General features: G+C 37.0%; 2 protein-coding genes across 2 annotated transcripts; both read right to left on the reverse strand.

The window, feature by feature from the left end:
- Window positions 1-5,658: 5,658 nt before the first annotated feature.
- LOC140679823 (uncharacterized) lies at window positions 5,659-7,454 on the reverse strand. The gene is made up of 3 exons (XM_072916104.1): window positions 7,406-7,454; window positions 7,110-7,295; window positions 5,659-6,915 (listed from the first exon to the last, which is right to left on the reverse strand). Exons 1-3 carry the CDS (start codon window positions 7,452-7,454, stop codon window positions 5,867-5,869), a joined length of 1,284 nt encoding a protein of 427 aa, XP_072772205.1. The 3' UTR covers window positions 5,659-5,866.
- A 3,231-nt stretch (window positions 7,455-10,685) lies between these two features.
- LOC140679857 (uncharacterized) lies at window positions 10,686-11,997 on the reverse strand. Its single transcript, XM_072916212.1, has one exon. It carries the CDS (start codon window positions 11,948-11,950, stop codon window positions 10,691-10,693), a length of 1,260 nt encoding a protein of 419 aa, XP_072772313.1. The 5' UTR covers window positions 11,951-11,997; the 3' UTR covers window positions 10,686-10,690.
- Between the last annotated feature and the right edge of the window lie 893 nt (window positions 11,998-12,890).

The following is a 12,890-nucleotide window of genomic DNA, read 5'->3' on the forward strand; positions in this document are numbered from 1 at the left end:
CGATAGCATTCAATTGGGAAGAAACGCCCTACTGCCCCCTACTGACCAATGTGAATACTGATAAATGTGTAATGACAGCTCCAAAAACGAATTCAAACCACAAAATAAAATAAACAAATCAACACAAAAATGTGACACATTATGGGTGGGTCACATATGCATGTACAGTAGATGGCAGTATTGTCCTGTTTAAAAGTGTCACAACATTGCTGTTTACGGCAGACGAACTGCTTTACGGTAGACACTGTTGTTGTGTGTTGTCAACACGTCACTCAGGTCCGCCTGAATTTCGGGAGTTTTTCGGGAGAAAATTTGTCCCGGGAGGTTTTCGGGAGAGGCGCTGAATTTCGGGAGTCTCCCGGAAAGTCCGGGAGGGTTGGCAAGTATGGCCTGAGGCTGCTCCATGATCTCTAACGACGATAAATTAGAAATGACCAACGACAGAAGTGCGACGATTCTGTTGGCAGCAGCATCTCGTTGACGGATGCGCTTCCTTGTAAAAACACAGTTTGGCGCGCAGGCGTCAGTGCGACACAGTTGGCGTATCGGTCACGTGACCCAAACAGCTCATGATCGGTCACGTGACTTTCTAAAAGCGGTACGCGCACCGACACAGGGTTTTGCTCTATGAGCTGGACGCATGCGCCGATGCACCGGTGTTGCCGGACCCATCACTAGTGCCATTCAAGGTCAGCATACATAATGTTCTATAACCTACATTTGATTTAGTTATGATAGCTTGGAATAAAGGGATTGTCATATCCAAACACATTTCTACAGTACTGGACATTCAATCATTTGCACGCGTCAAAGTGGTCAACACAGTCGCCCTCAGTATCAGCCCAAAGGTAAGGGCTGTACAATGATAATAAAATGATGATACAAATGTGATGAATTCATCTTGATACTGTCCTGCCACAGTGAATAGGTTTCCCTTTTAAAGGGCAAAGTCCTCCCAGGGTCTTTTGTCCTAATGACTGTCTGGTTAAAGTGAGGAGACTATAATTTAGGAAAACTATTTATTTCACAAATGGACTAGAATAAGTAACACATTTTTACAGGTAGCTAAATTCGACAGAACACCTGCATCATCTTCTCAACAACACCCACATTCTTACATACAACATATTTAAGAATGGCAGTAATAAATAAATACAAAGTGTATTCGGATACAAACAATTATTGACGATGTTTACTCTATTAAAGGACATATATGTGCACATGTATGCACTGATTAAAAATACAGAACTATAATGCCATACTTGCCAACATTGAGACCTCCAATTTCGGGAGGTGGGGGGTGGGGGCGTGGTCGGGGGTGGGGCAGGGCGTGGTTGGGGGCGTGGTTAAGAGGGGAGGAGTATATTGACAACTAGAATTTACCAAGTCAAGTATTTCATATATATATATATATATATATATATATATATATATATATATATATATATATATATATATATATATATATATATATAAATATATATATATATATATATATATATATATATATATATATATATATATATATATATATATATATATATATATATATATATTTATCCTGAAAATATGCAAACAAAACTGTGTTTAGATAATTGATACTTCAAACTTGCATAAATAAATATTAAGGAATATAACATAAGTTGGCTTCTGAGAGCTTCAAAATGTAATGAATAAAATGCTAAAGTTGTTGATAAACAAGCAATTATTTTAATAATTAAATATGGTCATTTTAAATGAATTATTATGATAATTTATAATTAATTATTTCAAATATGTTTATTTTAATGTATAATTCTATGGCTGGATGTAATAAGGAGTCAGAAAAAATACAAATAAAAATAAAATTTATTTTGATGTTTTTAGCAAAATATATATATTTTTTTTAAATTAACAAATATATTTATTTTTAGGTAAGATGAACATAATAATACAATTTATCTCTAGTCTGGATGATTTATTTCTTGTCACCCTGTTGTCCTCCTGTCAAGGCTGTCCTCACTCAGGTCCGCATGGAGCTGGAGGGGGCGTGGTCTCCAGCTCCGGCTGAAAATCGGGAGATTTTCGGGAGAATATTTGTCCCGGGAGGTTTTCGGGAGAGGCGCTGAATTTCGGGAGTCTCCCGGAAAATTCGGGAGGGTTGGCAAGTATGTATAATGCCCACGTTTAGACTTTCTCCATCAAACGCTATCTTGCTTTTTCCTCCTTCTTCTTCTTCTTTCTATTTCCAGCAGACTAGTAGAAGATCTTAGGTGTATTGCTGCCCTCCACAGGCTATTAACAGAATGTCCTCCTTCTGTCCTATGGCCCACACTACAGACTTGGACACAAACAGGACAGGAAGTAAAAAGCAGCTTTAAGGAGGTCAAAACAAAATGTATGCATTCTTTCCAACGGCCGCTGGGTGGCAGCAGAGGCTCCATGTATTACCTGAAGAAACATTTGACTTCTGACCTTTCCACATTATTTATCTCATCTTTACTGCTGGAGTTCAGCTCACTGAGGATGTAAGCTCCATTTTGGTATTTTAATTATCTTTAATTATTCATAAACAGGCTTAAAACAAATCATTATTATCATTACTAACTCATTTTTTTCACTCTCTACTAATTAAAACAATTATAGCACAAAAACATTCAGGATGTTCATACAAACAATATTACACATCCCCAAATGTACCACTTTATTATGGTATTAATATCATATATTATTACATTGAATATTCACATGTTTATAACAGTGCTGAACATTTTAATTTCCCCTCGGGGATTAATAAAGTATTTCTGATTCTGATCATTACATCACTCTCATAAAGCCTTTAAAGCTGAATATGTTTTTTACCATAGCTCAGCTTCACAATGTTGGAATAATATTCTTCTATTGTTTAGAATATTACACTTTACTCTTTTTCATTGCTCAAATGAACAGGATGAAAGTGTCTTTAATTGTCACTACTGAGTGTAACTATATATAATTATGTATATAATAATCTTCCATTCTTCACCTTCATTACCGCTTGATTTAACTCTCATCTTATTTTATGCAGAGAGAACTTGACCATAAAAAGATGGCTGCACATCAATAAACTGCCACTAAACTTCAATACAACTAAATATATCATATTTGGAGATTGTAAAAATGTAAAACACACATTATGATGGATAATATTGAAATGAAAGGAATAAAGGTAATCACATGTTTAGGAGTTAATATAGATGATGAAGTAAGCTGGACAAATTTTAGAATAATTATGTATATATTTGTCATGTCTGTGTGATCATGTTTTTGTTTTGGTCATGTTCGGTTTTGTTTTTGGACTTTTTGTGCACTTTTGTTTTGTCACCATAGCAACTATTAGTTTTCACCTGTCACGTCACGCACCTGTTTCACGTTTTGAGTCACGCACCTGTTTTCGTTAATCATGTCTGTAGTATTTAAGTTCATTGTTTTCAGTTTGTCGTTCTGACGACATCCCACAATTATGCTCTACACACTCTTCATCCTCTTAGATCCTGCTTCATGTCCCATGCCAAAGTAAGTTTTTGTTCCATGTTTATAGTCTTTTTGGTTTCATAGTTTGTTCTCCGCCATTGTGCGCGCCTTTTGTTTACTTCTTTTTGTTTTAGTAATTATAAAATAAATTATGTACTTACATTCCCGTCTCGCCCGAGCCAATTTTCCGTTGCATCCTGGAAAAGCAAACACCCAGGATCAAGTCATGACAATATTATCATCATAACTTTATGCTTAAGGGCCATACTATAAAGTATTGTCAATTTGTGCTGAAATGGTATTTTTGTATTTGTGCAGAGGTAGCAATCCGAAAGATTGCTAGCCTCTTTATCGGTGTTGTGTCCAGACTCGGCCTGCTGGCTGCCAAGGCCGAACATTTTGTTCCAAGACCAGACAAAGCAGAGACTGGACGATTGCACCAAGTGTCAACATATTTGCATTTTTGTATAACCATATATTGTGTCTTACTGGAGTTGTCGAGATTACCCCCCTTCCCTCAGTCACCTGATGGAATAGGGCCATTTCCTAATAAATAGAGGAGGCACGTGGGCTTTTTTTTAGAACGTAGTTTGGATCTGTAACTAGAGTACAGCCCAAAACACGTGTCTCCTCGAGCTAAATTGAACTCTGTTTCTGCATGTTTCCTTGCTTCTTGTCTGATTGGCATACATACTGGCCAACCCTCCCGAATTTTCCGGGAGACTCCCGAAATTCAGCGCCTCTCCCGAAAACCTCCCGGGACAAATATTCTCCCGAAAATCTCCCGATTTTCAGCCGGAGCTGGAGGCCACGCCCCCTCCAGCTCCATGCGGACCTGAGTGAGGACAGCCTTTTTTCAGACGGGAAGACAACAGGGTGACAAGAACTAAATCATCCATACTAGAGATAAATTGTATTATTATGTTTATCTTACCTAAAAATAAATATATTTACTAATTAAAAAAATAAAAAAACAAATACATTTTTACTATATTTTGTTAAAAACGTCAAAATTAATTGTATTTTTATTTGTATTTTTTCTGACTCCTTATTACATCCAGCCATAGAATTATACATTAAAATAAACATATTTGAAATAATTAATTTTAAATGATCATAATTCATTTAAAATGACCATATTTAATTATTAAAATAATTGCTTGTTTATCAACAACTTTAGCATTTTATTCATTACATTTTGAAACTCTCAGAAGCCAAATTGTGTTATATTCATGTTATATTTATGCAAGTTTGAAGTATCAATTATCTAAACACAGTTTTGTTTGCATATTTTCAGGATATATATATATATATATATATATATATATATATATATATATATATATATATATATATATATATATATATATATATATATATATATATATGTATGAAATACTTGACTTGGTGAATTCTAACTGTCAATATACTCCTCCCCTCTTAACCACGCCCCCAGCCACGCCCCGTTTCACCCCTGACCACGCCCCCACCCACCTCCCGAAATCGGAGGTCTCAAGGTTGGCAAGTATGCTGATTGGTAGATGTCATCGGTGTTTGAACCTGACACACTACGTATAAATCATAGAGAAAACCTAAAAAAAATGTAGAGTGCAATACTAAATAAAATAAAATACATACCCACAAATTTATTGTACCCAACTTTAGTTGAAGCATACATTGTTTATTGCATAAAGGTCTGGGGACATACATATAAAACAATCACACAAATTACACAAGAGAGTAATAAAGGCTACTAATAGAATGGATTATAGAGACCCAACAAATGATTCATAAAGTCACACATTTAAAAGTAAATGATCTTGTATGAAAGACAACTGCTCAAATGATGTATAAAGTAAATAATAATATGCTTCCAGAAGTGGTCCAGAAGATGTTTCAGATGTGAACCAGTAAATATGAACTAAGAGGGATTTATGTGTACTCAAAAGCAAAGGTATGAACACATGTAAAACAAATATGTACATCATATAAAGGAGTTCATCAATGAAATCATCTACAATTAGAAATTAAAAATATGTAGCCCTTCATTATTTTAAAAAAAACATATATGAAACACTATTATGAATATGTATAAAAGTGAATTATGAATATCTACACAAAATGTGTATTGTATGTAACATATTTTATGTACTGTTTATTCTCACCTTTTCAGTCAAATTGTTCTGTTCATTTTAAAGTACACAAATGTGTATATTAACTCATGTACTTGACTGAAATAAAAGCACTAACCTGAAGTGTCTAATCTATATATGTTAGAATCATATTAACAAGATTGTGTTACACACACAACAATGATGTCACACATGTTATATGTGCTGATGTTGTTAGAAAGTGTATTTCAAATCCTGCATCTTCATTTGCTGCTGCTGTTCTCACCAGCACACTTGTGTTTCTTACACTGGTACTTATAGGAGAATCTTTCACCACACACACTGCAACTCAACACTTTCTCTCCTGTGTGTGTTCTCATGTGTACTTTAAGAGTGTTTAGGTGACGAAAGCTTTTGATGCAGCTTGAACAGGTGTATGGTTTTTCACCAGAGTGTGTTCTCGTGTGTGCTTTCAATTGCTGTCCTTGTATAAAACTTTTACTACATACTGAACAACTAAAAGGTTTCTCTCCAGTGTGTGTTCTTATGTGTACTTCCAAATGCTGACTTTTTATAAAACTTTTACAACATACTGAACATATAAAAGGTTTTTCTCCAGTGTGTGTTCTCATGTGCCTTTTCAAACTTTGACGATGAGTAAAATCTTTACCACAGATTGAACATGAAAAAGTTTTTTCTCCAGTGTGTGTTCTCATGTGTTCTTTTAAAACTTGATTTAACACAAAACCTTTACCACATTCTGAGCAGAAAAACGTTTTTTCTCCAGTGTGTGTTCTCATGTGTGTATTCAAATGGCCCATTTGATTAAAATCTTTACCGCAGGTTGAACATGAAAAAGATTTTTCTCCAGTGTGTGTTCTCATGTGTATTTTTAGATGACAATTGTGTTTAAAAGTTTTGTCACAGTGAAAACATGTGACGTGTGTGTTGTCAGTGTGACATGTCTTATCATCTTTAGAGTCTTCATCATCAGTGTCAGGAGAGTGTGACGTTGTGTCCTCACTATCTGATAGTGGAGCTAAGAGCTTGTCTGCTTGTGATCCTCCACAGTGGTCTCCATCAGCTTCTGTTGTCATGTGTTGAGTTGAGCTGCTGCTTGGAGGCTCCGCCTCTCTCTTCTCCTCACTCTCACCTTTGACCTCATCACCTTCACTCTTCACAGGGACACCAGTCACTGGCATCTTGGTGACATCAACCTCCTCCAGTCCTTCAAGATGCTCTCCCTGCTGACTGATGCTGTGTTCCTCCTCTTCCTCTTTAATGTGAGGGTCCGGGGGTCCTCCTCTTCGTCCTTAATGTGAGGGCTCAGTGGATCCACCCCTTCCTCTTTAAAATGGGGTGTCAGTGGGTCCTCCTCTTCCTCTTTAAAATGGGGTGTCAGTGGGTATTCCTCTTCCTCCTTAATGTGGGAAGGCTGTGGCTCCTCTGTCCGCATCCTGAAGCTCCACTTCTGTTCACTCTCACCTTTGACCTCATCATCTTCACTCTTCACACTGATGAGGTGTCTCTTGTCTTCCTCTATGAAGTGGGGGGACAGCCGCTGTTTTTCTTCATCTTTAAAGTAAGGGGGCTGTGGCTCCTCTTCTTTCACGTGGAGGTGCTGTGACCTCTTCTGCTCCACACTGGAGGACCCCTCCTGCTGCTCAGGTGGACGATATTTTTCACAGACGTCTGCAGGACACAAGAAGACAAACACATGCTGGGATCGAAATAGATAAGATTTTACCAATTCAGATTTCATTTTCGATTCTGCTTTACGATTTGGTTATTTGTGGACTCACTTTTGCTTTCACATTCAGTAAAAAGGAGAAGAAACAGGTCGATTAGCATCAACTTAGACTAGTTGAGAAGTAACATGAGCGTACAAAGCCAACAGTGAGGTCTTAAGAGGCACAGATTTTACGAGTCCCCCATGAGGTGCCAGAGGGCCCTAAGGACAATATTCTGCTTTGAAAATAATCTATAAAATAAAGATATTTTTGGCAAGAAATTAACAAAATACTACACGTTATTTTGTGGCAATTACAAAAGAATGTCCAGTATAATTCTCAGGGCATTCAATCAATCACAACTGGACTGTTAAACTGAACATATATACATAAATATACAGTGTATATATATATATATATATATATATATATATATATATATATATATATATATATATATATATATATATATATATATATATATATATATATATATATATATAATATATATATATATATATATATATATATATATATATATATACATACCCCGCCTTCCACCCAATTGTAGCTGAGATAGGCTCCAGCACCCCCCGCGACTCTGAAAGGGATAAGCGGTAGAAAATGGATGGATGGATGGATATATATACATATACACATGCATATATACAGTCACGATCAAAAGTTTACATACACTTGTAAAGAACATCATGTCATGGCTGTCTTGAGTTTCCAATCATTTCTACAACTCTTATTTTTTTGTGATAGAGTGATTGGAGCACATATTTGTTGGTCACTAAAAACATTCATGAAGTTTGCTTCTTTTATGAATTTATTATGGGTCTACTGAAAATGTGCTGGGTCAAAAGTATACATACAGCAATGTTAATATTTGCTTACATGTCCCTTGGCAAGTTTACCTGCAATAAGACACTTTTGGTAGCCATCCACAAGCTTCTGATTGAATTTTTGACCACTCCTCTTGACTAAATTGGTGCAGTTCAGCTAAATGTGTTGGTTTTCTGACATGGACTTGTTTCTTCAGCATTGTCCACACGACTTTGGGAAGGCCATTCTAAAACCTTCATTCTAGCCTGATTTAGACATTCCTTGACCACTTTTGACGTGTGTTTGGGGTCATTGTCCTGTTGGAACACCCAACTGCGCCCAAGACCTAACCTCCGGGCTGATGATTTTAGCTTGTCCTGAAGAATTTTTCATTGTCCCATTTAAAGCACCAGTTCCATTGGCAGCAAAACAGGCCCAGAGCATAATACGACCACCACCATGCTTGACGGTAGGAATGGTGTTCCTGGGATTAAAAGCCTCACCTTTTCTCCTCCAAACATATTGCTGGGTATTGTGGCCAAACAGCTAAATTTTTTATTTCATCTGACCACAGAACTTTCCTCCAGAAGGTCTTATCTTTGTCCATGTGATGTCAGATGAAACAAAAATTGAGCTGTTTGTCCACAATACATTACATTATATTAGGGCTGCAACTAACGATTAATTTGATAATCGATTAATCTGTTGATTATTACTTCGATTAATCGATTACTAATCGGATAAAAGAGACAAACTACATTTCTATTCTTTCCAGTATTTTATTTTTTTAAAACCAGCATACTGGCGCCATGTTCTTTCAACTTGCCAAATAAAACAAGGAAAATGTAACACAAATGCACACTTTTGACACCCCTGCTATAGATAATAAAACATTTAATCTGATAAATGTATCGATAAAAAGCAGAGCCTGGCGACGCATGCACGTTTATCACAACTCTCTCTCTCTCTCTCTCTGTCTCTGCCCCTCCCTCACCAATGCTGCTGTTAGTTTTCACCTGTCACGTCACGCACCTGTTTCACGTTTTGAGTCACGCACCTGTTTTCGTTAATCATGTCTATAGTATTTAAGTTCATTGTTTTCAGTTTGTCGTTCTGACGACATCCCACAATTATGCTCTACACACTCTTCATCCTCTTAGATCCTGCTTCATGTCCCATGCCAAAATAAGTTTTTGTTCCATGTTTATAGTCTTTTTGGTTTCATAGTTTGTTCTCCGCCATTGTGCGCGCCTTTTGTTTACTTCTTTTTGTTTTAGTAATTATAAAATAAATTATGTACTTACATTCCCGTCTCGCCCGAGCCAATTTTCCGTTGCATCCCGGAAAAGCAAACACCCAGGATCAAGTCATGACAATATTATCATCATAACTTTATGCTTAAGGGCCATACTATAAAGTATTGTCAATTTGTGATGAAATGGTATTTTTGTATTTGCGCAGAGCTAGCAATCCGAAAGATTGCTAGCCTCTTTATCGGTGTTGTGTCCAGACTCGGCCTGCTGGCTGCCAAGGCCGAACATTTTGTTCCAAGACCAGACAAAGCAGAGACTGGACGATTGCACCAAGTGTCAACATATTTGCATTTTTGTATAACCATATATTGTGTCTTACTGGAGTTGTCGAGATTACCCCCCTTCTCTCAGTCACCTGATGGAATAGGGCCATTTCCTAATAAATAGAGGAGGCACGTGGGCTTTTTTTTAGAACGTAGTTTGGATCTGTAACTAGAGTATAGCCCAAAACACGTGTCTCCTCGAGCTAAATTGAACTCTGTTTTTGCATGTTTCCTTGCTTCTTGTCTGATTGGCATACATACTTGCCAACCCTCCCGAATTTTCCGGGAGACTCCCGAAATTCAGCGCCTCTCCCGAAAACCTCCCGGGACAAATATTCTCCCGAAAATCTCCCGATTTTCAGCTGGAGCTGGAGGCCACGCCCCCTCCAGCTCCATGCGGACCTGAGTGAGGACAGCCTTTTTTCAGACGGGAAGACAACAGGGTGACAAGAACTAAATCATCCATACTAGAGATAAATTGTATTATTATGTTTATCTTACCTAAAAATAAATATATTTACTAATTAAAAAAATAAAAAACCAAATACATTTTTACTATATTTAGCTAAAAACGTCAAAATTAATTGTATTTTTATTTGTATTTTTTCTGACTCCTTATTACATCCAGCCTTAGAATTATACATTAAAATAAACATATTTGAAATAATTAATTTTAAATGATCATAATTCATTTAAAATGACCATATTTAATTATTAAAATAATTGCTTGTTTATCAACAACTTTAGCATTTTATTCATTACATTTTGATTTTAAAGTACACAAATGTGTATATTAATTCATGTACTTGACTGAAATAAAAGCACTAACCTGAAGTGTCTAATCTATAAATGTTAGAATCATATTAACAAGATTGTGTTACACACACAACAATGATGTCACACATGTTATATGTGCTGATGTTGTTAGAAAGTTTATTTAAAATCCTGCATCTTCATTTGCTGCTGCTGTTCTCACCAGCACACTTGTGTTTCTTACACTGGTACTTATAGGAGAATCTTTCACCACACACACTGCAACTCAACACTTTCTCTCCTGTGTGTGTTCTCATGTGTACTTTAAGAGTGTTTAGGAGACGAAAGCTTTTGATGCAGCTTGAACAGGAGTATGGTTTTTCACCAGTGTGTGTTCTCGTGTGTGCTTTCAATTGCTGTCCTTGTATAAAACTTTTACTACAGACTGAACAACTAAAAGATTTCTCTCCAGTGTGTGTTCTTATGTGGCCTTTCAAACTTTGACGATGAGTAAAATCTTTACCACAGATTGAACATGAAAAAGGTTTTTCTCCAGTGTGTATTCTCATGTGTTCTTTTAAAATGTGATTTAACACAAAACCTTTACCACATTCTGAGCAGAAAAACGTTTTTTCTCCAGTGTGTGTTCTCATGTGTATTTTCAAATGGCCCATTTGATTAAAATTTTTACCGCAGGTTGAACAAGAAACAGGTTTTTCTCCAGTGTGTGTTCTCATGTGCCTTTTCAGACGACAATGGTATTTAAAAGTTTTGTCACAGTGAGAACATGTAAGGTGTGTGTTGTCAGTGTGACATGTCTTATCATCTTTAGAGTCTTCATCATCAGTGTCAGGAGAGTGTGACGTTGTGTCCTCACTATCTGATAGTGGAGCTAAGAGCTTGTCTGCTTGTGATCCTCCACAGTGGTCTCCATCAGCTTCTGTTGTCATGTGTTGAGTTGAGCTGCTGCTTGGAGGCTCCGCCTCTCTCTTCTCCTCACTCTCACCTTTGACCTCATCACCTTCACTCTTCACAGGGACACCAGTCACTGGCATCTTGGTGACATCAACCTCCTCCAGTCCTTCAAGATGCTCTCCCTGCTGACTGATGCTGTGTTCCTCCTCTTCCTCTTTAATGTGAGGGGTCAGTGGATCCACCGCATCCTCTTTAAAATGGGGTGTCAGTGGGTCCTCTGCTTCCTTTTTAAAATGAGGGATCAGTGGGTATTCCTCTTCCTTCTTAATGTGGGAGGGCTGTGGCTCCTCCGTCCGCATCCTGAAGCTCCACTTCTGTTCACTCTCACCTTTGGCCTCATCATCTTCACTCTTCACACTGATGAGGTGTCTCTTGTTTTCCTCTATGAAGTCGTGGGACAGCCGCTGTTTTTCTTCATCTTTAAAGTAAGGGGGCTGTGGCTCCTCTTCTTTCACGTGGAGGTGCTGTGACCTCTTCTGCTCCATACTGGAGGACCCCTCCTGCTGCTCAGGTGGACGATATTTTTCACAGACGTCTGCAGGACACAAGAAGACAAACACATGCTGGGATCGAAATAGATAAGATTTTACCAATTCAGATTTCATTTTCGATTCTGCTTTACGATTTGGTTATTTGTGGACTCACTTTTGCTTTCACATTCAGTAAAAAGGAGAAGAAACAGGTCGATTAGCATCAACTTTGACTAGTTGAGAAGTAACATGAGCGTACAAAGCCAACAGTGAGGTCTTAAGAGGCACAGATTTTACGAGTCCTCCATGAGGTGCCAGAGGGCCCTAAGGACAATATTCTGCTTTGAAAATAATCTATAAAATAAAGATATTTTTGGCAAGAAATTAACAAAATACTACACGTTATTTTGTGGCAATTACAAAAGAATGTCCAGTATAATTCTCAGGGCATTCAATCAATCACAACTGGACTGTTAAACTGAACATATCTACATGTATAATAATATAAGCAGTGTTGGGTTGGTTACTGAAAACCAGTAACTAGTTACAGTTACTAGTTACTTTATTTCAAAAGTAACTCAGTTACTAACTCAGTTACTTACACCAAAAAGTAATGCGTTACTGTGAAAAGTAACTATTTAGTTACTTCTTTTTTTCTTCTTTTTTTTTTAAAGCTCCCATTAATGCCCTTTTTGCCTTCATGTCAGTACTGTTATTGCACTGGAGAATAATACAATCTGTTGATCAACTTGACATGCATTTTTATTTTCCTTTTAACATAATTAATGAAAAACAGTGCAACATAAAAAGGCATTCCTCCTTTCTTTAAACTTGGACCAATGACCATTAATAAAAAACAAGTTTAAGTGCAACATAAGAAGGCACATCCTCTTCCTTGAAACATAGGTAGTGAAATAAAGCCTGACATCTGGAGTGATGCTGCTGTCTTCCACAC

Source organism: Nerophis lumbriciformis, linkage group LG26 (genome assembly GCF_033978685.3).
Source record: "Nerophis lumbriciformis linkage group LG26, RoL_Nlum_v2.1, whole genome shotgun sequence".
Lineage (NCBI taxonomy): Eukaryota > Metazoa > Chordata > Actinopteri > Syngnathiformes > Syngnathidae > Nerophis > Nerophis lumbriciformis.

Coding starts and splice junctions, on each gene's coding strand:
- LOC140679823 (XM_072916104.1), bottom strand. CDS start 7,454: ATGCTAATCGACCTGTTTCTTCTCCTTTTTACTGAATGTGAAAGCAAA. Junction 7,296..7,405: donor TACTGAATGTGAAAGCAAAA/GTGAGTCCACAA, acceptor TGTGTCCTGCAG/ACGTCTGTGAAAAATATCGT. Junction 6,916..7,109: donor ACACCTCATCAGTGTGAAGA/GTGAAGATGATG, acceptor CCTCACATTAAG/GACGAAGAGGAGGACCCCCG.
- LOC140679857 (XM_072916212.1), bottom strand. CDS start 11,950: ATGGAGCAGAAGAGGTCACAGCACCTCCACGTGAAAGAAGAGGAGCCA.